A 27,522-nucleotide genomic window follows, 5' to 3' on the forward strand; every position below is an offset into this window, starting at 1 on the left:
AATCTATGTTTGTAATTGTATCTCCATGTGTGGCAAAATAAGGGTGGCAATGTTTGGCTTATTTTCTCTTTTTCTTTGGGACAAATGCTTGATTTTTTTCACACTGACAGTTTCCATTACACCTATTCATCATACAACTTGGCTCTTAAGTATATTTTATTCTTTAAATTATTTTTTTCTTAATTAAAAATAGAGATTGAAAAATAAAAAATTTCTTGCCATATTACTTTCAACCAATAGAGGGCGTACACAAAAATATGCCCCAAATTCAATTTTTTGAGTGCTCTGGTGAATACAAAAATTATTCCTAAGTTACTAATGAAAAATAAATTGCAACTGTATGGAAATTAGTAATTTTGGTCACAAAAGTGATATTTTAATGATTTTTAAAGTGTGTGCTCTGTACAGCATTGGCATACCATAGTTAGGCACGGCCGTAGTCACTAGATGGCGCTGTCGCGGAAGTGCTCCAGGGGGGTGAAACTCCGCTTCTGCATCCGGTCAGAATTGAAGAAAATTTTGGAGGGTCAAAAGTGCACACTGCTCCCATTTTTCGTATACAAGCCTATGGACACCGCCACTGTTTTGGTACACCAGCGAAATGAAGGCGTGGTCACGGAACGTCCTTCGCGCATAGCGTAAAAATATGTAAATTAGTATTTTGTCACTAATTAGCATAATGCGCGACCTGATTAATAATCGTTTATGGTGTCTGTCAGTGATTACATCATGTCAGATCATTCGTTTTTTTCCTCCTCAGAGTTTTATTATTCATCTATTTTAATGATCTATTTGTTATTGCTTGTTACGATTATTACTGCATCTTTGCTTTGTTTTAGCTGCAAATGGCCAGGATCTTTGCTAAAAAATATTACAGAGGAGGTTCCCAAAGAAAATGTTGCCATATACGATGACATCTCTTTAAGTTTCTGGAGCCCTTTTTTCTTTTTATTGCAGAAAACGAAATGAACCTCTTTTCATAATATAAACAAAGATAATAACAAATCAAATTCTTTTCCATAATTGTAGTCTCCAATATAAGTCCTATTATGAATAGCAGTCCTCGGAGCACTTGATTTTAAATGGCGACTTCTATGTCAAACATCAATAATAATGACCTAGGTATATACCATATTTTAGGGGGGAGGGGGTTCTCAAAATTAAATAGGCAAGAGAGCAAACCGATCGTAGGCTATTTCTTTTTTATTTTCAACTGAAAATGAATCTGGTGTAATTTTCATTTGGAAAGAAAAAATACATTTTATATGCAGGTTTCAAAAATTTGGAGAAATAATTTGCCCCCCCCCCCCGTCATGAACAGTAAGGTCTTATGGTTGCTTCTTTCAAAACAAACTGAACTTTCACCCCCCCCCCCATCTCTCTCTCTTTCTGTCTGTCTCTCTCTCAGAAACTGACATAACTATATGCATACAAGCAAATAATCTCCTGTCATTTTACTTTCTTTCCCACTCTTATCCTTATTTTTCTTGAATAATATTTTAATTGACTGCTGTTTGATCTCATGTAACAGTGGTTCATTTCACATTTCAGTACAGTGCAACATCTTGTGCCATTTGTGCATAACAGCTCAGAAGCAATACATTATCACAATTAATTGATAAATGAAAATTACCAAGATAAAAAAATTCAATTCAAAATTAACATGTTTATTAAGGAATCCATTTTCTAAAACATTGACATTAACATAAAAATAATAATTAGCATCTACCAAGCATTAAATTGTATTTTAAAAAATGAAGGCAATGCATAGCTAAAAAGGGCTGTTACTGGGTAAGGGTAGTATGGGGTGGGTATATAAATGTACAAAAATAGGATTAAGTACATTTTTCTACATTGTACAATGTTTGTTAAAATTTCATTCAAAGGATCTCGATGAGCCTATAGTTAATATTCCATAAAAGAGCATAAAAACCTTTGATATTCGTTTATTTTCTTCCACAAAAGTTTATCACTAAAAAAAAATGGTAAATTCCTTTCAAATTTGCTGACAAGAAATAGTCTTCTGATGTGAGAGCACTCCTCATAAGGGGGGGGGGGGGGTGGGACACAATGCCAGAATCCTAAAGAGTGCCTTCCCCAATCAATACATTAGCGAATCATTAACAAAATTTGATTTGTCTACTGTCACTGTGCTTAGAATTCAATCTATTTTTGAAATATAGTCTATTTATATATTATTGCAGTGGTAGCCCATTTCACATTTTTTTAAAATGAAGATAACAATAAATGCAACTTAATAACCCTACATAATTTATGAAGACTTGCAGTGGCGTACCGTGGGTCACGGCATCGGGGGGGCACCAGCAAAAATTTTGAGACCGTTTCATATCTCTTCTTGGCACTTATGTTGTGATACCAGTACTTAAACAGCTTAGGAAGTGGGAAACCTGCATGGTAAAAAAGAGAAAAGAACATAATAAGCTGTAAATTATTTTTACTCATCTAGTCCAGTTTAGTAAAAAAAAGATGTAAACTCTATTTTATATCTTCAGTGATAAAACAAGTTTAGCACATGCAGTCACTTTCGTCCCACATCCAGATAAATTCATATATCAATATAACTATCTACAGTATGTTTTGAAAATAAAAAGTGAAAATTAATTCAAATATTTATCAGAATTTTGTGATAACTGTTAATATCTTGGGTTTTTTATGCAAATGCATGTATAGACAGGAGATATGGATAATTAGTATGCAGTGTTAGAAATGGAAATACTGGTGAATCTGAATTCAAACAAATATTAACTCACAATGGAACTTTAACATTACATGATATCGCATCATGTTTCAGCACAATTGGCCATAGCCCACCCCCTCCCAAAAAAGGGGAAATATTCATTTTTTTTTTTTTTTGGGGGGGGGGTGATGAGCTTAGATACAGCCTGTATATTATCAAAACAGTAAGCATACCTTGCAATTTTTCCATTCAGATATCCTGTTCCTCATTAGATTGTAACTAACACTTGCTGATCGGCATGGTTCTCAATTTTGTACTTCTGACTAGGTGTGAACTGCTAAGAACTTGGTCCCACTGGATCTGCAATTGACAATTTAAATTTGAGAGTTTTAGAGATAATAAAATTACTCTTCTTAAACAATATTTTTGAAATTTCCAGCTGCCCATATCCCAGGTCTATGAATGAATATTCCAAACTAGAACAAAAAAGTTATCTGGACCCGAAACTTCATTCTCTATCACATAGAGGCATAGGCCTACCTCACTCTGTTTATAAAAGTAAAATGATTCCAACCACATATTTCTACAGCTGTATATAGCTGAATCTGGTCTATGCTGGGCCTGTATAACTTAAGAATCACATCACATTTGAATGAAGTAAACACTAAGAACGTTTTCAAATTACCACCCCAGGCCGGACCCAGGGTATCCTGTTCAAATAGACTTGATTTAGGTCTAGGGTAGGCTACGCCATTTCATTCAAATCTAAGACTAAGACAAGTAACACTTATAACATAACAGACATTAATGCTAAGTCAATCGTATTTCAACACTGATTATTCTGAAGTAAAGCGTTCCTGAATAAAAGAAACTGCTGAGAATTATACTTATTCATATGAAGATGAAATAGAGGGGACGGACTAGGCCTAAACTTCAACTTTCAAGCTTGAAGTTTGGGCCTAGTCCGTCCCCGCTATTTTCATACCCCATGACTACATCGACAATCTCGCTCGGCTAGCACCGGCGATATCAAAGGCCGGATCCCGCTCTGACCATATCCCTACATTGACCTAAATTTGAATAGGCCTAAAATCGACAGTTTGTCGTTACTAAAAAACAGGAGGTCGGAAACAAGTCCACATCTACCCCTGATAATTGTCTAATCACAATAAAACTGAAATAAAGGTTTACTTTGGACCTACATGAAGCATTCCGATGAATGTCTAGATCTACGACAAACTATAGACCCCTAGACCCTAGTCCTAGATATAGTATTTTTGAGAAACTCAATGATCACACTTATTTGGAAGTCAGGCAAAAGAAATATTGAAATTGAGGTTTACATACGGTAGTGCGTAATACAGGATGAGCCCCGAACCCCGGCAAACACATTACAATTTGCAAGTGAGATCAAAACATGAAAATGAGCGTAACTTACTTTTATTCCTATGGAATGTCATTAGAATAGTATTGATGTTCCCTCCAAGATTTTCCGCTCCAATGAAGTTCACTCAGAAACCATGATTTCGAACATCAATTCTATAAACAGATAATTAGTCTAGCTATTTCGTTTCAGAAACTTCAAATTCGCAGAGTCCAAAAGAACGACACTTCGCACAGATATCGTAGGGAATTGTGGGACGGAAAAAAATGTTTAATGCATGAGTACATGAATAAAACATTAGCGTTTAATCCAATCATACAAGTGCATTATGCGTATTTTGACGTCATTCTCATGAATAAAACATTGACCCTCCAAAATCATCCTTCAAATTGTCCGCCGGCAGCCATGTTGGCTATGTACAAAACCTATGGGAAATAAAAACGCGCGGAAAGAGTTCCCTCTCTAGCTCCCTTCGGGAGCTTATACGTAAGATCGTATCTCTGTGAAGTGCTCAAAATTTGTACGCAAGCTTCGTTCGCATGTCAATCATTGCAATCGCATAGCGATGCGATATCGTCAAAATTAAGCCCCTGTTAGCGCGGATGTGTATGATATTTTCTCTTTGTGATTGTCCTCCCGTGCGATGAAAAATATGTCATCGTATTGCACAGGACTTTCGCGAGCTACCGATACCATTTTCGTGCCCCAAATTCCATGAAATCTTCCGAAAATAAACATGAAAGTGTCGGTAAGTCGAAAATGTCTTGAGTTGCTTTCAATTCTTACCTTATTTAGTTGTATTTCTTGTAAAATGGGTCTCGAAGGGTTCCGGATTTTCCGTTGATTGTGAAACTTGAGTTGATTTCCTTTCTGTGTATTGCAGTGAAATTGCAGCGCGGGGAATCGCAAGGGCTGGGGAAGCCCTTCTCAGTGAGGTTTGCAAGCTGAGCTGTCCTTGAATTTGGTCGAATTTCGAGCCATTTTAATCGCGCGCGGGATGATTAATTTACATCATAATAGAGATTAAGATTACGTCACGTACGTGCGTACCTGTGATAGACACAGAAATGAAATTGAACTTGAATCACACGGAATCACAGTCAAGAAATGCTTTGTTTTCTTCGTTTGCTGAATGATTTCCTGAATTTAAAATCATGAATAAACACCAGAGTAATGACATGAATAAGATAATCATGGTCATATTTGAGAAATAACTAAATATTTTCTGAAAACGAGTGAAGACGATGGGGTATTGATGTGCATGCACTGGAAAATGAACATTCACTGTCAGTGTCAGTGCCGTGGTGTCAGTGTTTTACTGCCAATACTGGCTTTACTTTTGCACTGGTTTTTCTTTTGCCAACTACCGGTACTAGATTAAAAACTCATTTATTGATATGTTTATTGCAATTTTTGAATAAATGGTAATACAAAGTGGGAAAAAAAAGATAAATGAAGATAAAAATAATTTTGACTAAAAACTTGTCATGCCATCACCCCCCCCCCTAAAAAAAATACCCACTATCTTGAATGACTCAGGTAATTTAATTTGTATTGAAAAAAATAAACAATTGTATTTATGCATTTTATATTTCTGATTCTTTCTGCCAGAATACCAGATGCCATCATGAATAACCTCACCACCAGGTTGAACTCCTAAACATCTTGATGATGACTATCTCCCGAGATATATCTTGCCTTCTTGAGATTGGAAGTTTTAAGTTCAAGTCAGAGCGACCTAAGGCCCTACTACCAAGAAGAATCCAGATTTACATTTAAAAAAATCCCACGAAAGATACAAACTGATTTTACTATTAATGTGTAGTGTGTGTGTGAGACACTGTTTGTGTTTATTTTGATGAGGATCTCCTGTCTCTTTTTATTATTTCATTGACTGAATGAATGATCAATACCTAAAAGTGAGAACTGATTTTTGAGGAGAGTAGATAAGTGTATGGTTTTGAGTGAATTTGAGTAACTTTTGTTTTTACCGGTACCGGTATTTTTTTCATCATTATTATTATTTTGCCTTTTATTACATATTTTCAGTTTATTTAACATTAAGTTTAAGTAACCAAACTTGATCAAAGTGTTCAATTTTTGGGATAGAATTTTGTAATTTCATTTATCAGGTAATAAAACTGAGTTTGGTAAATCTAAAAAAGGACACTAAAAATATGAACACTTGGAGATGCTCACTAAGATGAGGAAAAAACATGAAAGGAACTGGAACTTAAGTGGATGTTATAGCATGCCTTTTGAAGATCTCCAAGCACCTGGAATCATAGGCGGTGGAAGTGGGGGGGGGGGGACGTATCCCACTAAATTTTAGGTGGGGAGGGGACGACCCCCCCCCTCAATTTTTTGTTGATAACCTTTTTTTTTTTTTTTTTTTTTTTGGCTTGTCAATTTTCACTTGTTTCCTGTGTCCCCCCCCCCTAAGATTTTTGGTCACTATTTTTTTTTTTTTTTGTCAAAAAGTTTTGGCGGTTCCCCCCTAAAATTTTTGGCTTCCGCCGCCAATGCCAGGAATGATGATGTTCAACTGAGAGTCGCTGAAGTGGAACTTGTTGCAGAGAATGATTATTCCAGGACAAGTTAGATGATATTACCCAGCCCATACATCACAACAATGGAAGGGAGACAATATACCCCTGTACTACGTGAAGTATCATATTATCTTCAGGTTGGTTTGGAAAGTAATAATAGTCCTCTAGTCAATATTAACGTCTGTCCAACATAATGGTACTATCGAGCAATTTGGGGGTTCAATCACAAACAGCAAAAGTTTAGTAAATTGACACTAGTAAGATAATTAAACAAATATAATACAGCCAAACTGTCTGACCCCTTACTTGACTACTGACTTAACTACTTATTAAAAAATGACAAGTGATGCTCAGGCCCTTTGTAACCATTGTATTGGGCAGACTTTGAAGCAGATGACTAGAATTCATACTTTCATGAAGATGAAGGAAGATCAAAAGAATTATTACAATTTAGCAAATATGAAATTAGAACACTGTCATGGTTATAAAAAATAATGAATTTCTATCCAGTAAAATGACAATACAATGTAAGAAATAAGTGCAATCAAGTAATTTCATTTGCAAAAGATATTTTCCATAATTTAATAACCAAATTTCTCAAGATAATATTCTTCTGCACAGAAGTGTATGACACGCTCAGTGTAAATCATGCTGTTTATAAATCTCTAGGAAACCTTTTTTTTCAAAATGAAAATACATGTAAACTTAATAAAAACCAGGGGTGGATCCAGGATTTATCCTGGGGGGGGGGGCCACATTTTCATGATGAAAATTTGTCAAGCAAAAAAAGGGCCTTGCTTTCCGGGGGGGGGGGGGGGGGGCATACTTTGGTGAAAATGGCATATTTTCATTACAAATCTCGACTGAGGCTCTCTAAGGGGGGGGGGGGGTGAGCCAGATGTGCCCTCCCCCAGATCCACCAGTGATAAAAATCAACATTTGTGAAAGATGGCATACGTACCTTATACTGAATTGGTAAATTCAATGCATATGTCTACAAAATGAAACTGACATGTTTGAATAAATTGCTTATTTTTGTTTCTAGAAAGAATTCATTAACAGCTTAGAGTTATTGAGAAAACATCAGGCAAACATAACATTCTGATATGCAATAACTAAATCTGTTTTAAATATGCTTTGTTTATGTCAAAGGCTTTATCGAAATAAGATTATGCTATAATTTATAAATTACTGCATTTTGGAGCCCATTAAAATTCAAAATGAATCATATAGGGCAGTGCCACACCTTATTCACTAAAATAAAGGAGGGGTGCAGCTGAAAAATCTCATCAGCAGGGGCAATAATTTTCACCGCCATTTCAATAGTACTATTAGATATCCTGAAAACACATAATTAAAATAAAATTAACTTTCTCTCAGGAAGTGCCCCTGTATACTATTACAGCCCTTAACCAGTATATTCTCTCAAGAGGTTCAATAATTCCTTCTCTTCCCTTAATTGTAGAGTCGGTTCGGGTGCGAATGTGTCTGAAAAAAATGATAAGCCAAAAAAAAAAGATCATTAGTAAAAATTGTAGAGTGAACAGAACATATCATTAAAACAAAATGACAAGCAAAAACAAAGATTGATCTGGCATTGGAAAATAAAAGGAAATTAATGAACACCACTTCAACAATTTTTGTTGTTTGCTTCTCCTGCTTACAACTTTATAACTTTACCTGATACACCATATATGGACCTTTCAAAACTTTTGGCTCCATTATCATGACTTTGCCACTGTTCAAGTATTATTTATTTGAAACCAATGCTAAGACTATAAGGTGAAATGAAATTATATAAAGAAAAAAAAAAATTCACAAAGTATAAAATCATAATGATGTAGGTCATGTTGAAATTAGACCCTGGACTGGACTCAAAATTAGATCAAGTGTAGTGTAGACCAAATGTAAATTACACAAAGTGTAGACCAAATGGCAATTAAAAAAAATTAGACCAACTGGACATTTCGCAAAATGAGGATTAGACCAAGTGTAGACCAAATGGGTTTAGCCCATTTGGCATTAGACTAAATGAGAAGTGGGCAAACTGCATGTAGACCAAACGAATATATACATATTTCACACTGTGGAACTGCATGATATAAAGCCAATTTTATGTACCGGTATTTGACAAAGTAAAAAAATTGTAATTATGTAGGTTATGCTGAAATTAGACCAACTGGACATTTCGCTAAATGAGAATTAGACCAAGTGTAGTGTAGACCAAATGGCAATTCAGTAGACCAAATGGGTTTAGCCCATTTGGCATTAGACTAAATGACAAGTGGGCAAACTGCATGTAGACCAAATGAACATACACCATGTACACATATTTCACACTTGGGACTGATAAAGAGAGCCGTAGCAGACGACGGAGATGCGTACATGATCTGCGTCCGCAAATAACGTGCACGCATGTATGTACTAACATGAAAAACAGCATATGGGACGATCTTACAAAAAATTGCACATGCGGGAGAGTCATTGGAGAGTCACAGCAGATGACGGCTAGCAGACGCCGATGGGCGCGCGCATTTAGCGAGCACATCGTGATCGTTTTAACTATCGATAGTACGTACAGTGTATTAAAAAGGTACCGCGATGTCTATGGCTTTTTCGGACCATGTTGGTGCTATGAATTTCCTTTTTTTTACAGTTTAAATGAATTTTACGTAAGTTTTAAGTGGTTTCACATGATAAATTAGATATTAAGGAATATTTTGATATCATTCTCTCGACAACAAACACATTTTGAAATTCTTGTTGTCCTGCCTACCATAGTCCTAGTACCTGTAGATTCCCCACAGGCAGGATGGTTGCAGTGAGCCAGTGTGTGATTGTGAAGTGCAGTGACTGACGCGAGTGGCATGCATGCAACCTGGCGGTGGCATTATAGTAGTACCGTAATTGTTCTCTGTTACAAAATAAGGTTGGCAATGTAATGCTAATTTTTAAAGTAATTTTTTTTACACTGTCAGTTTCCATCTCAGCTATTTATCATATTACTTGGCTCTTATTAGTCTTGAGTAATTTTGATTCTTTTAATGATTTTTTTTCTGAATAAAAAAACTTAAAGGGATGGTCCGGGCTGAAAATATTTATATCTTAATACATAGAGGAGAATTCACTGAGCAAAATGCCGAAAATTTCATCAAAATCGGATAACAAATAATAAAGTTATTGAAGTTTAAAGTTTAGCAATACTTTGTGAAAACGGTCGTCATGAATATTCATTAGGTGGGCTGATGATGTCACATCTCCACTTTCCGTTTTCTTATGTTATTACCCGGGGTTATTACATAAAATTATATTTTTTTCATTATTTCATACTTGTGTGAATAATATGTCTCCCTTATAATAAAATAAGTTGCAGCAATAAATATCTAATGCACTAAATCTGTTGTCAATCCAATTTTTCTAGTTCTTGGAGGAAAATTTTTGAATAAACCTAATTTCATATAATAAAATACAAAAGAACAAGTGGGGATGTGACATCATCAGCCCACCTAATGAATATTTATGACGACTGTTATCACAAAATATTGATAAAATTTAAAATTCAATAACTTTGTTATTTGTTATCCGATTTTGATGAAATTTTCGGCATTTTACTCAGTGAATTCTACTCTATTTATATATAAATACTTTCAGCCCGGACCATCCCTTTAAACAGAGATTGAAAAATGACAATTTTCTTGCCACATTACTTTCCACCAATAGAGGGAGTATGGTCGGAGTATACTACTAACCTCGCAATAAGTGTGAGTGGGTCGGAACTACCCCTTATCGACCAACTTATTTTCTAAGCATCGTATCTGCAAAAATATTTATCAGTTTTATCTAGATTTCGTGTAATTTGTGCAGAAAATTGAGTAGATAAGATTCCCATGTTTTGATTGACGATTCCGATTCTATTCGCGTATATATTGGTGAACAACGAATGCGATGATTTTTGCATTTGCTCATTTGCACCCTTTTGAAACTGAATACCCGTGATACACTAAGTTTACGGCCGATTCTAGTCACGGTGGCGAAATATTTTTACTCTTCCAAATAAATCTTTGTCTCACTACTTCCACTGCACTGCGAGCTCCTGCACATGATTTGATGACGGATATTTGTTCTAAAGCTGTTTCCTATTGTATTTCTTGGTATAAACATCTTTTTTTCGGCGGGATTCGGGGTCTGGTCAATACAATTTTGATGAATTCTACTAAATTTTTACATTTTTTCCTTCTTTTGTTCTCGTAAAATCGATTCTTACTGTTCCTGCACTGCGCCCAGTCTCCCGTGCGTATCGTTTGTAATACGTGATAATTTTAATGCACGCAAGGTGGTTGGTTTCAAAAGACGTGGTCGATATGTGGTGGTCTCACTATACACAAAAATATGCCCAAAATTCAAGTTTTTGAGCGCTCTGGTCAATACAAAAATTATTCCCAAAATACTGTACTACCAGGAGTACCAGTAATGAAAAACAAATTGCCACTGTATGGAAATTAGTATTTTTTGGTCACAAAAGTGCATATATATTGATATATGATCTCACAAATGAATTTTAAGTTATTAAGTGTGTTGCAAATCTTATGAATGATAGGTATTTATATGTAGCATCTGACCTCCTAAAACCAAAACTTGATGGGTAAATTTGCCTGCATTATAATGCATGCTTGCCATCACCTTCTGATTGTCTAATAGTACAACCAGTCAGTGCATGTTTACAATGAGCTGCACAAATTAAATTTGCTGAAATTTCCAGTGATCTACCTGTCAGAATTATTTGTGAATTTTCTTACATGATGTACAGTTTCCCATTATGTCATATCATAGATACTGCCTTTAAACAAAGTATCTTCCCACAGATATGGAAACTTGCAGAAATCTTACTAAAAATTCAAATCTTTTCCTGCTGTGGTGTCCAAAGGAGAGACCTGCGGGTCATAGTGATTCAGTTCGCTTTCCACCTCCCGGGCACAGGCGACGCCAAACAAATAATAATAATAATAATAAATTTCTGACCGGCAGATTTCATGAATGGCGCTAGGCATGATGCAATGTTTAACAGATTTGGCTGTAAGGTTCATTTGTTTTTCACCAACAAAGAAAAAACTTTGTTTTGACACTTGTAGAAAATGAGCAACTTGACTTTAATTGGGGTAGATATTGATTGATTACTCTACCCCAAACATGTACAAGGTGCTGATTTTCCACATTAAAAAAATCACAAATTTAATCTGTTAGATGTTGAGCTGCATGTCAAAATATACAAAATAAGATACTGACAATTGGCCTTGCTCTTCTTTTCCATAACAGTCTTGGCATTTTATGTTACTGTTTATTACATTATGTTTAATATGCCCTGTCTATGTCAGTTTTATGACCGTGTACTTGGCTAGACTCTTTTCTTATGTCTAATTCAATGTATAAAATATATCTGTATTGTTATTTTTATGTACTGTTCATTTATTTCTTTTTGTTCAATAGAGTGAGGCAAAACAACCCATTTAATTATTGATGCACTAATGCACTTGACTTCCCACATGATACGTTTGTATCTATAGATTATTCTTTGTGCAGTCCTGAGGTTCTTCTGGATGGATAATATTTCTTGTGAACTGCAAATATTATTTCCAAGTGGCTTTTATTTTTGTACTATCCAAGCCAAGTCTAATACTAATCATTATTATTGACATCATGATATAGATGTAGACCTCTGTTTGAAAAAGAAGTGGATGTTTGATGCCATGTTCAAAGCTCCACACTAACTTTTTTCTTGGTGGCCCGATCGGTACACCAAAATCATTAATTTCATATTTTTGGTGGCCCGCAAAGCAAATTTAGTGGCACTAAAACAATAGAAAACATTACAATTCATCAAAATTCTGGTAGCCAAACCGGGCCACCAAGTGTTGGCTATTACAGAATTTTGGTGGCCCGACTGTCATTTTTGGTTGCCCTTGTCCTCCGGGCCACTGCTAATGTCGAGCCCTGCCATGTTGATAATTTAAGTGACATAGTACATTGCATGACTCTTCAATTACAATTATATTTAGGTATCAATTTGCTGTCAAGAATTTGACATTTTCAACTACAATGATGATAATTCAGTGGATTTCACCTTAGTACCTTATATGTAATTCTTTTTCTATTTCAGATACTATGCATTCCAGAATGAAGTAAAGCATTGATCAAGACAGCAAGATAGGTTTCTGCAGTACCTAAATCAACACAAACAGATTTGTGAAATGAATTAATTATACAGCTACTTTTGCAGTTCAAGCAATACTTTGACAGTAAAATGTAACTTCAGGAATCTTAAGAATGGCTGCGAAGGAGGGGACAGTTGATCTGTGGAGTGGTCAGTCAGAAACTACTTGTAATTCCTGCGTAACATGTGGGTCAACCGAAAACATCAAGCAGTGTGCCAAGTGCTTGTCAGTTGCATACTGTTCCAAAGAACATCAGGTACAGGACTGGAAGAAACATAGAAAGAACTGCAAGAAACAACTTCAGAACGGGAAGCAGAATGACAATCGCAGCCCCATCACCCATTCCACCTCTTCTAAAGAGACAAACCAAGATAGCAAACTTGACCAAAGTGCCAGTATTAACCTTTCATTTGAATTCGACAAGCGTCCGTACAAACCTAGGAATTACCCCCAACCGACCGGCAAGGACTTGGTTTCTCTCGCTGAGCACGTGACCAGCCAGTTGAAAAGCAACAATTTCTGTGTTGTGGACAGTATCTTCAACCCAACCCTTGCCAATGAGGTGTTAAAGGAAGTCATTGAAGTGCATTCTTCAGGCATTTTCATTGACGGCCAGCTGAGTGGTGGGAGGCGAAACAGCAGCGACACAATTGTCACAAAGAAGACTATTCGGGGAGATGAGATTACGTGGTTGGAAGGAAACGAAAAACAGTTTCCATACATCTGCGTGTTAGTGAAGACCTTGGATAGGTTGCTCTCCAAAATGAACATTTATTTGAAAGGAGAATGTGATGTTGGAGGAAGAACAAAGGTACAGTTGAAAATTACTTTGTAGAAATTTGATTAAGTTAAGTTTTTTTTATTGTAGTTTGTAGACCATGTCTTTTATTTTCAACATTCTCATCTCATATCAACATCAGCCCCTGTAGAAGTCAGATAGAGTTTTGATACTTACATGTATTTTGAAACTTTACAAGAATTAATTGATATTTTAAAGAAGGATCATATTCATAAAAATATCACAACGCTATCATAAAAATATCATAACGCTTACAACAATTTTGTAGTATTAGAATCAGATGAATAGTAGTCTACAATAATTCACACATCCAAAGCTTTACATAAACTTTAATCAGGGAGATGCCGGGCTTTATGCCAGTCAGAGAAGAGTTCATAATTGTACAAAATACAATCCCAGTAACTGCATGATGTCAGAGTGCCCAAATTATTGACTTTTCCATTATAATCATAGTTTACTTTTTAATTGAGATGATAAAATCTAAAGCTGCTTTGTGCTTTTAATTGCTTTAAGATAATATCCATGATCTTTAAATATTCAACAAGATGAGCTTAAACAGTGTCACTCTTTATGAAATCAACAATCCATTTGGACACTTTCATACTTCTAATACAATAATTGTTTCTGGACCATCGTATCAGAACAATCTCTCTTCACACCTGGTATAATACTGCCTCTGTGTGTACTTTCAAATATAAAAGCTAAAATATCTCTTTTCAAACACATATATTAGCAACATGTTCCCAAATGTTTCAATTGAAACCAGTTAATCCTGTGTCTGAGCCTCTCCACATTATAATGATTTTCTGTTCTTGAAGTAATATGAATTCCTGAGTATACTTTTGTTATTGATCTGTAGTTTAAGAAATCGAGATATATTTCATAACAAACTCAGCTTTTAAACATATGTGGTGATTCTTATGTATCAATGATCTTTTATTCTCATCATTATTTCCTTGTGATAATTTGTTAATTTTCCTGTGTGTTCCTCTCTCTGTACAATTATTTTCTTTATATTTACCAATGTGAATAATAAGGTACTGTAATATAATGGATGTCATATAAAAGTAAACCAAACAGAAAATAAAACAATCAAGTTCATTCACACAATGTTGTATCATTCCTTTGTATCCTAGGCCATGGTTGCGTGTTATCCAGGCACTGGGACAGGATATGCCTGCCATGTCGACAACCCTAACAGAGATGGTCGCTGTATTACTTGTCTGTTCTATCTCAATGAGGGCTGGGATGTGAGAGTAAGTACTTGTAGGGTAAAGCAGTCACAGATTGACAAGGGGCTAAATGTGTTATTCCAGTACTTCCGAGTTCTCCTTATGGCTGGCTGGTATTGGTAACAGTTCAGTTCAATCAAGGGCATTTCTCTTTAACTTGGTTGAAGAATCGTTGTAGCAAAAAAAATTAACACCTTTTGGTATTTGATTATAGATATGTTAGCCAGAAATAAGTCTTTAAAGTACATGTATAAAGTACCTTAGCAAAGGCCATGACCATTGCTTCCCCGCATGTGACATTTCAAGAAGGCTTCCTACATGTAGATTCCATATGACGATGTAAAAATGGAAGGGTCTAGAAGGGAGCAGAAGTTGAGTGGGTTTCCAGACTAAAAGATGTGAATGAAGATAGCTCAGGCTTTGTAAAGGCAGGTTCTGAAAGGTTTATTAGATGATTCTAAATTGTTGTTGGTGTTTGAAGCCCAGTACAGACTGCCTTCCATAACTTCAATGGGCAATTGAAAGCTCATCAGCAAGAGAGATTTGTCCCAGAAAAAGCTTCATTCTGAATTTGGCATTGTGCTGATGTAAACAAAAAGATGCTTGACACCAACACTAAAAAAAATCAACACCAAACTTCAAATCACCCATAGTCTTAATGTTTATATCATTAGAAGCACCTTAGTTTCCATACTTTCACTGTTTTATTTGCAGAAAACCGGTGGATTGCTTCGACTTTTCCAAGGTTCTGATGACTATATTGATGTTGAACCGATCTTAAACCGAGCCATATTCTTCTGGTCTGATCGAAGGAATCCACACGAGGTCCAGCCTGCATTCAAGACACGGTCTGGGGCTTTTATAGTATAAAGCCTTTATACTATTTTATTTCTTAGTATTCACAAATGCATCTAAAGCCATATCATCAGCATTCATCGGGGTCTTGATGTGTAATACCATACAAAAACAGGTGTTCACTCACGATAGAAAGAGTGTATTGACAAGCATTATATATATACATTCCACATATAGTTAAGTCACTAGTTTACCCTCTTGACCTAGCCCCCCCCCAAAAAAAAAAATGAGGTCAAAGGAAGCCTAGCGATGGCACAGTGACTGCATTGCTCAATTGATTTATTACAATTATTTCCAACAATTTCCACAATATAATAAACACAGCATTTTTTATGCGCCATCTATCTAGTGAACTATTCTGAGGCGCAGAAGGAAGGGAGCTATTAGGAATTAGATAAAACAATGTTTGCTTATGAATGTGCAGGTGTACAAACAGACCTAATTAGCTTGTAATATATTTTTTTTAAATCAGAAAACAGATACGATTTTAGATACTTTTTAAATGCTTCAAGCGATTCTATGTATCGGATCCTCAGTGGAAGAGCATTCCAGAGAGATGAAGCCAAAGTCACCACTAAAAAAATTGATCTGTATTTTCTTACCAAGTTACTCACCGAAAGGAATGTGTCCAAAACTCCGGAAATAAAGCAAGCAGGGACCAGTACTAGCAGTGCTTGGATTGGATCAGTCCGCGGAACAATACATGGCGATAAACTATTGCTAGAGTTCGATAAATTTAATGTAGAAAGGATGAAAATAAAAATAGATAAAATGATTAATGAATTTGATAACAATCTATTTGTATCGTGTAGAAATCATGGAGTCGATTTCCCTTTTTGAATATCATATTATTAGGTACGCAATCACAGTCTGGTATCTGGATAAGCATGAACGTCTGGAGGCTCGAAAGGCTGCCAACACAGAAGGTAATGAAAATCACCAATACGTAGTAATAAGTGGCTTAGACATTCACTCTACAAGCTACTCCAGATTTAAAGCCTAACTCGAGTGGTCCCAGTGAGCACAAAATTTTGGGAAGTGTTTGAAATCAAGAGCAATTGGCTATCACACCACCAGAGGATACTGTGACATAGTTTAAAGATAAATGAAAGTACATATAGTTGCGGTAAACACTGATATTATTTAAAACCAAGGTGAATTGTCACCCTATCATCCTAGATCTAGATCTGGGGCCCGTTTCATAAAGGACTTACAACTGTTGTAACTTTGCCATTATGGCAACTACCATGGTAACAGGGCTCAGCAGCCAATCACAATCAAGGTTTCCATGGTAGTTGCCATATAGCAAGTTACCATAGTTGTAACTCTTTGTGAAATTGGCCCCTGGTACAGTTACATAAACTAAGTTGTATCTTTGTGTCTATTGTGACAGATGTAAGTAGACTACAGCAACAGTATTCCATGATGAATCTGAGTAGTAAATCCTGTGAAAAGGATGAAAATGATGGAGAGAAGAGAGAAGTTCCTTCATGAGGTATGTCTGACATAGTGATAAGCCACTTCGTCTTATCCCACTCTGTAGAAATTTGGGGAAAGTTTTTTGTTGTTGATGATTCATGTGACTCAAGTTATGAAAAGTCTACTTGAAACAACTTAGAAATGATTTTAAGTTTCATAGGCCTAGATTCTAAAGTTTGGTTTGAATGGAACTGTGGTCTAATTGTTTGGTTCAACTATAAGAATTCAAATATTATACAAATCTTGAGTAGAAGATGCTTTTATCTAGCACATTTGGCATCCAATCTATCTATTTGATATCTATTAAATTCTTGTATTATTAATTGCAATTACTTATTTCATGAGAAAAAAAACCCAGTAAACATGAAATAATGAGAAACTACAGTGAAATCAGAGTTTAGAAATTTTGATTCTAATTTTAGCACAGACTTCCCTGTTTTCAGAATATGGGCCAAGCATCTTGAACAAGAATTTGAATACCCCCCCCCCCCACCCCTACCCCTGTCACTACATTTATTTTGTTATGTATACCAGTGTATTCATTAACACTTTGACTTTTGACATGTCCTTTTTTCATCAGAGGACAAGATTTTTGCTTGAGGATGTTACAGAATGTATACCACTTTATTCATTTACATTTTGACCTTACTATTAACATCAGTCTTTTGTTTATATGCAATGTATTCATTAACATTGTTGACCTGTTGCCTTTCGTCTTTTTATCATCAGAGGACAAGATTCTTTTGGGAGGATGTTACAGAATTGACGATGAAGCCACACCCACCCTTGTAGCCTCCCAATGGCCAATGGCCCATCTAATTAATTCTCAGCTGCAAGTTCTATATTCCTGAGGTCAGACCAATATTATGCCTTTCTTTTTGCCCGATTCAAGCTAATGATCCAATTTTATTGTTTTTGATATTTTGTAGAATTATGATGTACATGCTGCAAATTTTTTTTGAATAGAACTGTTTATTCCACAGGAGTTTGAGGGTATGTTATGAAGTAATTATATTTTGCATTGGTCCGGAATGCCTTTTTGAAAATTAAAAATCAAACCTTGTATAAGATGAATGCTATGCCATCAAGAATGAAAGAATATCGAGAGCATGGTATTCTAAATTTCCTTTTTTAAAGATCTTGTAAATAATTAATTTGTATTTTTTTCAACAACTCCTGAATGATAATTAACAACTCTACATTCCCCTGTTGCGATGAACTAAAACATTTACCATTGAAACTTAGCCAAAAGCTGAAATGTATTTCCTAATCATTCATTAATAATATGTGAAGGTGAATAAACATGCACAGTGCTTGCTCTCTCTCTCTCTCTTTCTCCCTCTCTTTCTCCTCCCTTTTCTTTTTTCACTCTTTGAATTATGTAAATCTATAAAGCACAATATTTTAGTTTTAGCTGTATCATTGATGGACAAAAGCAAACTGATTTTGATGGAATCTCGTATCAACACATACAATTTGGTGTGCTTAAGGACAATGCCTTAGTTGATCAGTTTTAATATAATCAAATTGGCAACATCATTTCTTCTTTCATAGCTGCAAAGAAATGTCTTGAAATTTGCAAATTCGTGGGAAACTGTTTTGGCATTCCTATAATGTTGCCAAGCAATTGATTTTAGTGATTTCACCCCCTTTAAGTCGATTTGTTAACCCTAAACAAAAGGTGTGATAAAAAGGACACAGTATGTGCCAAATCTTTAACTCTTTCTGGTCATGTACTTTGATTTGTAAGCCTATTATTACTACAGGAGTTGCATAATGATTGCAAAAATGCGGTTCTGAACATGTTTGAAATCAAAATTTGGTGGTAATTTTCATGTTTTTGAAGAACATTAGTTGGGGAAAAATGAATTATTCTGACTAAATCTGCCTTGAAAGTGCAGTCACGAGTTTGTGATTTGCCTCATCAACGTGCTTGATATTATACTGAGAAATCTTGTCTCTATGAAGCTTGAGTATTAGTAAGTAAGTTTAACATGTTACAACTCAGATATTTTCTTGCTCTTCATTCTTCAAGCTTATTAGATTCATTTAAAGGTCAAGTCCACCCCAGAAAAATGTTGATTTGAATCAATAAAGAAAAAAATCAAACAAGCATAACTCTGAAGATTTCATCAAAATTAGATGTAAAATAATAAAATTATGACATTTTAAAGTTTGGCTTATTTTTCACCAAACAGTTATATGCACAACTCAGTGATATGCAAATAACAGAGCCGATGATGTCCCTCTTTTTTTTTTATTGTTTGAATTATACATTATTTCAATTTTTACAGATTTGACAATTTGGACAAACTTGACTGAACCAAAAATATTAAAACAATGGTAATTCCTCATGTAGGGAGAATAAAAAATAAGAGAAAATTAGAATATTTCATATTTCATATAATGAAATACAAAAGAAATAGTGAGTGGGTGACGCCATCAGTCCCCTAGTTTGCATATCGACCAGGGGACTGTTTCATCAACATTTTTGTCTGACAACTTGACAGATCTGACATCTTTCCTTGATTTTGATTGGCAGAGCCGCACTGTTACTATAGTAACTGTCGGATAAAATGGGACTTGTCGGATAAAACGTCCGACAAGTCCTTTCATGAAACGCTCCCCTGGATGTACACTGTTTTGATAAATTAAGCAAAACTTAAAATGTCATAACTTTCTTATTTTACATCCGATTTTGATGAAATTGTTAGTGTTATGGTAATGCTGTTTTCAATTTTTCGCTTTTATTCAAATCAACTTTTTGTTGAGGTGGACTTGTTTAAATCAAATTATGCATTGCTTCCATTGTTATGAAATATGAATTAACTTCATTTTTATTTTGTATTTTAGTAACAGTAACATAACATAACATTGATGTTTATTCCTGTGTGTTATATTTCATCGTGTGTTGTTTTCTTATTAGAGTGCTAATAGTATCATTTCATTGTGCTGCATTTAATCATGTCTAATTGTGAATATTTACATAGTATTTATATTTTTGCCAATTGCTGAAAAAATATTGAAAGTTTATGCATTAAAATACATTATATTTTTCATGTGTACACTAATATTGCAGTACGATAGCAACTTAACTTGCAAACTGCTATAATATTTTAAATGTATGTTGAATAACATCAGGGTTCCCACAGTCATGGAAAATCCTGGAAAAATTTGTGGTCATGGAAAGTCAGGGAATTTGGAAAATTTGTGAAAAGTCATGGAATTGCATTTACCTCTTGGCTATGGCAGCTTTCCAGTTTGTCGTGTCTTGCAACTCTCATACTCTGATCATAGTCCGCTATTATAATTGGTGTTCATGATTTCCATTTTCCCAGTTTTGTGACATCCCAAATTCTACATAACTCCTAGGACATCAAGGGAAGTCATGGAAAGCAGCAATTTAGTCATGGAAAAGACATGGAATTCTGTTTTCAAATTTCTGTGGGAACCCTGATTATCAAGTTTTTGTCAGGCATCTTTTATATATATGTATAAGTGAAATATGTATACTCCAATTCGTATATTCAAACAAAGTAAGCCCGGGACCGAAAACCACATTTGCATTTAAATCTTTTGAAAAAGGCAATTGAATAATTTCAGTATCACCAACAAGCCTATTCACATTTCGTTTTATTTTTTTGGTTCAATGATATTACAGTTGTCAATGCAGTGGACAGAGTAGATATGCCCCAGGGATTATATCAAAGAGCCTTAGGTTGATTGAGTCGTGTGACTCCTCGTGTCGGAATCTTTTCTTTCCTGATTCCAACGGTGTCTTACCGGTTAGAATCCTGTCATCCACTAGATGGATGTCAGGAACTTGAACAAAAGAAGAAAAACAGCAGTTAAATTTAATGGATTTCATCAATCCAAGGTTTTGAATCAGTTTTGTCCTTGTGAATGGGGTAGCTGGATTCACCTCACACTTGCAGCCAAGTGCCTTTTACCCCTCCTTCCACTTTGCCTGATTCAGTGCATCCTCAACCCAACACTCTCTCCACTTGCCTCTACCATGTCTTCTTTGACCACACACTCCTCCACGGACCACCCATCTCAAACTCACAACTCCTTCTTTATACCTAGTTCGTACTTTCGCGATTCGCACCATAATTAAAACCGTCCTCTTAATCGTGGCGTAAAGTAGTGATTGTGTCAGGTCATATCAGATCGTATAAGTTCAGATCAGTTGCGATAATCATATTTATCGTAGAAAATTTGTGAACGGTCCAAAAAAATTTGCGATCAGTTACGAAAGGCCATTCGCAACAGATCGCACGACAGTGGGAATGAGGTATTAAAAAAAACATACCCTCAGCACGTGCCTATGCCAATGTACCCCATTCACCATTGTTCCAAACAAACAAGATCACTTCTATATAATATCTGTATTGAACCAAACTGTTTCCCAAACACGATAGTTTTCAATCAGAAGTATGATTTGCGTACCCTCTTTTCTTCATTTTCTTTTCCAAAGCCATCAATTTGTACAATGTCTCTAGTAAATATCACTGTCTTCGATGAATTTCGTGTTTGAGAAATATTGCATGCAAATGCTAATCCTCCAATAGTATTCAAAACTGTGAATTGGAATATAATTGACAGCAAGCTGCCATAAAGAGAATGCTGAATGTTTTACTTGCAGAAAAAAAGTTTATACAAATTGAGCTGCTGATTTTTTTGGACAGCAGAGATGTTACCGTAGTAAGATTGCATCAGATAGATTCTGTTCAATATGACAGGCTCCAGCCTGTATGGCTCTTCTGTCTGATATATTGTTTGTGAAAATGTTTGGTGTTTTGAATATTATTTTTGCTATGACTGTTGGCATATTTGAATATCAATGCCGCTTCATACACATATTTGGGGTGAATTATGCTTCCAATCGATGGTGCGCTATCTTGATATTTAAAATATTCAAAGTGGTCCCAGGCCTGCTTGTGATATTACGTTGTTATTTTGAAAAAAAAGTATAAAAAAGATCATAGGCAACTACAAGTCTCTTCTTACACAATTACTGTATCTTTGTATGATTTCGTATGATTTAATTTTATTTCAATCACATTCCTCGTCCTTTAGTTTTTCTTACATTGTATTTTTTTCATTTGTAAACCTAATGAAATATATTTTTTTATTCATGTCATTTTTTATATTAATTTTTCTTTTCTCCAAATCTCTTCAGTTTACAAATTATCCATTCCTGATATATGTTTTAATGGTATGATTAATTGAATAAGATAAGAAAAGTGAAAATTATTATTCATGTAATGCAAACATTCATTTTTGATGTCAAATAAATTCAGTGTAGATAATTAATATTCAAGCAAGCCTGAACAAACTGAACATAACAAATAATAAATATTCACCCAGACATATTTTGGACTGGCTGTATTGTCACCACAGCTCAGCTCATGAACACTTTTTATTTAACAATTTTAATTCAGAAAAGCCAGAAAAAAATATTTATTACATCAATTTACCCATTGACAAGAAAAAAATAAGGGTCATCAATCCGTAATGATGGACAATTCGTCACCAAAAATTTCACCAGCCAAGGGGGGTCATTGCTCATTTTATGGAGTGCGCATCAATGCATTTTCACATTTTAAGAGTGCCTTCATGAGAAAGCGTTTAAGTGAATGAGTCTGATTATTCTGGATATAAGTTGGCAATCAAATAATTATTTTTAATGAAGATGAACAAGAATAATTGATCTGGAGTGGCATACAAGTCATGAGTGTTACTTTCTGTTTCAACCAGAGGTGTTTTTATTGTTAAAAACGCCCTCTTTTGTTCAGACTTATATAGCTTGCTGAACATCTTTATATCAATTAAAGGAGAATGAAAACTTTGGAACAAGATAGCTTGTGTGAAAACAGAAAAATCAAAGAAACAGATTAACGAAAGTTTGAGAAAAATCAGACAAATAATGAGAAAGTTATGAGCATTTGAATATTGTGATCACTAATGCTATGGAGATCCTCAAATTAGCAATGCGACAAAGATGTGTGATGTCACTTGTGAACAACTCTTCCCATTTCTTAAGTATATATTTCACTTAAATTGCCGCTTTTATCACATCTATCAGTAGATCATGTGTTCTTTCTATAGGAGGGCATGTAATACAAATTTTTAAAGAATACATCATGGTTAAAAGTTTGTATCACCACAAGAAAAAGCAGAAAGAGACATTTTGAGGGTATTTTATAGTCCATCAAAGGGAAAGTTGTTCACTTGTGACATCACACATCCTTGTCGCATTGCCAATGGGAGGGTCTCCATAGCACTAGTGATTGCAATATTCAAATGCTCATAACTTTCTTATTATTTATCCGATTTTTCTCAAACTTTCTTTGTTCTTATTCTTTGATTTTTCCGTTTCGACACAAGCCTACATAATCCAAAGGTTTCATTCCCCTTTAAGTATTTCCTCCCTCATCCATATAAGACCTATAGAGTTGATCTTGTGTGCATGTACAGAAACTGCTGCATTATTGTTATATTTCTTTTCAGAATGGATGCTGCTTTTATAAAAAAAACAAGCATTGTGAAGATTAAATATGTATAAATGTTCGTATATTTTGTGCTGGAAAATCTGAAGTAATTTATCAAGTTGTATGCTCTAGTTAATATTAAGAATGAATGTTCCACTACTGGGATTTGTGTATTATAAAGCACATCACACACAGACGAACATTTGTTTTTGTAAAATAAAAAATCATATTTTTTATATATTGAAATGCTGAGAAGCATTAAAATCTATCCCTTATCATTTTGAATTTGTATTTTTTTGGTCATCTGATACTTATCTTAAACATATACTACTTTTGTTTCTGCATTTGTTTTAATACTGATATTTGATTTATGTTTATCAGTGTAAAGACCCTCTTACAGTATAAGAGTGGTATATCTTCTTCATAGGAAGTTTAATGTTATTTTTAATTTCAAATGTTATATTTTCTTCCAGGAGTTCACCCAACTTAAAAGAGCTTTAATGTTTGGTGGTATCAGCTTTGTGTTTTTTTTTATATGTGAATGATTAATTGTTGTCTTTCTGAACATATAGAGTCTTATTGTATTCACTAGAAAAAGGCAACAAATATTACACTGTAATAAACATGATATTACAGGGAAAATACATGATCAAATTGGTGTACATTATTGCAAGTTAACAGAACATATTCCTTAAAAAAAAAAGTGTGAGAAATATTGTTTATTAATAATAAACAAGAAATGTGTATGTATTCAGATCCCTTATACTGATTTTCTCTACTTTCACAGAGTGCTCCGCGAATTCTTAATGATATATATTTTGTTTTCAAGTTTGTGAATCCTACAGTCGCAGAGTAGTGTATAGAACTTCCTAAATGAAACGAATTATCAGGTTTTCAACATAGCTTTTCCATTTATTTATATTTGAAATGCCGTATTTTTTTAAAAATATTTGATAGAGAACTGTTACATGTACTTCTTTCTTTATTTCTAAGAATAAATTCATCACTTGCTGAGATAGTCTGTTATAGAATAGATGAAATTTGAATTATATTAAGAGGTTGGCAGTAGTATTATTAGCAGTTCTTGAGACTCTGCTGCAGTCACTTCTGGATTTTTTTAAAGCACACGAGATTATAATTTTTTTTCTTTAAAGGAAAATTTTTCTTGTAGGGGTTTACACAAAGTAATTAGAGAGAAACTTTACTCTTCTGAGGTATCAGTTTATTTCTATAGATAGTAAAAATATTTTGACCTGTACTTTAGATTTCAATCTAAGATTTTATTGTAAGGAATCATTTAAAACAAAAATCTCTCACAGTGGATATTTTATTGATCAATTTTCTTGGATCTCTATTCATATTATTACAAACTGTTTAGGAATTGTTAAAGGTATGGACTATTTGTGTTTTTAGACCAGAAACTCAGAAAACAAAAGGAACATTACAGTTTTCACCTTTTGACACTCGATAATAATAAAATAATTGGTAAATAGATGTATCATTAAACCTCTTTTCATACCACTTATATTTTGTCTGAATTTCTCTCCGTTTCTATTTGGTGTAGCCAAGCCGTTACCACTGTCAATTTTGGACCAATTTTATTTCTAAAAATTAGTTTTCGTCGTGAATCATTGAAGTCATATTTTGTTTTGTTTAGAGGGGAGGCAGAGACCATTTGACCAGCAAATGTGTGGTGTGCTGGGCATGTTACCCTCTCAGAGCCAAAAGTGCCCGATACCGCATTTGAGAGGGGCTTTGATTTTGACTGATGTATGATCAACTAATATGATTATGTATATGTGGTAAAACCAAAGATTTGTTGTTTATTCTTTTCGTGTAAAAAGTATAGATTTATCATACCTTTGTCGAAATGGTGATCGGAGCACTTCCATGTTACTGACCATACTCACATTATGCTGTGTTTAAATGCATGAATGAATAAAACAATATTTTATGAATGCTATGAGAAACGGTTTTCTATTCCTTTGTCCTCTGTTTTCTCTTAATTGAATCTCGTCCTTTTCATTATGCACTGCAAATGCAAGTGACCAAGTTCCAGTTTCATGAAACCTGTAACCAATTACAAATACACTGTACTAACATTTGTCACTATGTTGGTGAAATTCTAGGTGATTGAATATTGTAGGTTACTATGGTAACTAACTTAACAGTGCTAACCATATACATGTTTTGATGTCATGATTGGTGTTTCGTAAAGCAGCGTGACTTGATGAACGACTGACGATCCTCTCTCTTGGTAAATGAGAGACCCTTGTCCTGCTTTAACACAGTGGGAGTGAATTTCCTTGAACTGCGATTGTCGCATTGGTGATGGTGATGTGGTGGTAGTTGTGGTGGTGTTGATAATGAATATGATGGTGATGATGATGATGATAATGATGATGTTGACGATGGTGCTGGTGATGGCGACGATGATGATGGTGGTGGTGTTTGTGGTGGTGATGAGGATAAAGACGATGATGACGTTGGTTGTAGTAGTGGTGAGCAAAATTACACGAAAGCATGATTATCAAACTACAATCCAAGACATTTTCGTCATCGCAATTGTCATCATCAAAATTCCCTCCATTAACTATCATTAAGTCACTATCATATAGCATCTGTCCGACTTGCCAATCACGTGATACTTGCCGAACCATCTTTTCTTTTTGTCAATACATGTTGACATGGGCCGTCTCGCCCATGGACACAAAAAACTGCTTGTTAACACGATTGTCTGCATACGTACAATGCCAACATTAAAATTCAACCTTCATTTACTCCAATAAACAAACTTAAAACAAAAGAATATATTGATTATTTTTTTTCAGCGCAATGACCCTATCGATCGTTACATCACAGAAAATGTTAAGGTTGTACAAGAAACCTGTTCTAGAGAATTATTAAATGTTGGACGATAATTCCTTACATTAGAATTCCTTGCCCCATCTCTAAACACCAAAATATAAGGCTTACTCTTTCTTGAAATTTTGACGAAGTTGATTTTTCTGCGATTCTACGCGAGGAAATTGTCTTCATTTGAAAAGGGGGGGGGGGGTGTATTTCTGCCCAAACCTTAGCCTAACCATGAACTCATATACAATCGATACTAAGTTGTCGATCGTGCGATTGTGGTCACGTCTGCTCTCATTAGTAAGTGTGCATGTGATAATTGAAATTGATTGGTAATACTCCTGTAAGATAGTGAACATGAGACCAACCTTGACTCATCTGCAAAATAATAAAATGATGACGGGTGATTTGGTTGACAAATTTCCAAGGCCCTAACATGCCTAATGTGCGGAAACTTGGGATGGTATGGGAGGCGTAATGGAGGGAAATGAAAGAAAGCAAAAATTTCCCCAAAAAATTTAATGTCAAAATCATTTTGTAGGTTTGTCAAAATCTTAGGTGTTCGATACTTGGTGTACTTGCGACCTGTGAATGACACCCTATATCTCGGTTTGTGGTTGGATTTGTTGAATAGAGACTGGTCGATACTTTGGATAGGAAACCCCATTCTTACGTCAAGATTTTGTGTTTTAAAGGCAAAAAATGAAAATGAGAAAAAAAAACATATTGAAGGTGCGTCAAATTCCATCACAGATCAATAGAATTACTTTTGAAAGTTCAAATTTTGTGACGTTACTTTATAGCCATCCTCCCATTATTATTAAATCAATGAATTTCTATATGAATTGATATTTGATCGAATAAATTTTCCATAAAAGTTTGTACTGTCGAACTGTTGAAAGGATGGGATAGCATGCCCTCCTAATTTAGGGTCAAATAATCGTATTGTATGCTTAAAGAAAATTACCAT

At 34.8% G+C, this 27,522-nt stretch overlaps 1 protein-coding gene and 1 long non-coding RNA gene across 4 annotated transcripts; one reads left to right on the forward strand and one right to left on the reverse strand.

Moving 5' to 3' along the window:
* Window positions 1–1,646: 1,646 nt before the first annotated feature.
* Window positions 1,647–4,573, reverse strand: LOC135154743 (uncharacterized). The gene is made up of 3 exons (XR_010294141.1): window positions 4,137–4,573; window positions 2,932–3,058; window positions 1,647–2,408 (listed from the first exon to the last, which is right to left on the reverse strand). It is a non-coding gene; the product is annotated as an uncharacterized LOC135154743 (long non-coding RNA).
* A 32-nt stretch (window positions 4,574–4,605) lies between these two features.
* LOC129264674 (prolyl hydroxylase EGLN3-like) lies at window positions 4,606–25,676 on the forward strand. Of its 3 annotated transcripts, none has more exons than XM_064102335.1 (9): window positions 4,606–4,830; window positions 5,694–6,001; window positions 6,564–9,303; window positions 12,786–13,651; window positions 14,776–14,895; window positions 15,586–15,719; window positions 16,582–16,652; window positions 17,120–17,221; window positions 17,935–25,676. In XM_064102335.1, exons 4-8 carry the CDS (start codon window positions 12,953–12,955, stop codon window positions 17,218–17,220), a joined length of 1,125 nt encoding a protein of 374 aa, XP_063958405.1. In that variant the 5' UTR covers window positions 4,606–4,830; window positions 5,694–6,001; window positions 6,564–9,303; window positions 12,786–12,952; the 3' UTR covers window position 17,221; window positions 17,935–25,676. The 3 variants fall into 3 exon arrangements, with proteins under 3 accessions (XP_063958405.1, XP_063958407.1, XP_063958406.1); XM_064102337.1 differs by having other exon boundaries at window positions 5,694–5,729; XM_064102336.1 differs by lacking the exon at window positions 4,606–4,830 and having other exon boundaries at window positions 5,345–6,001.
* The last annotated feature ends 1,846 nt before the right edge of the window (window positions 25,677–27,522 follow it).

Source organism: Lytechinus pictus, chromosome 7 (genome assembly GCF_037042905.1).
Source record: "Lytechinus pictus isolate F3 Inbred chromosome 7, Lp3.0, whole genome shotgun sequence".
NCBI classification, from domain to species: Eukaryota; Metazoa; Echinodermata; class Echinoidea; order Temnopleuroida; family Toxopneustidae; genus Lytechinus; species Lytechinus pictus.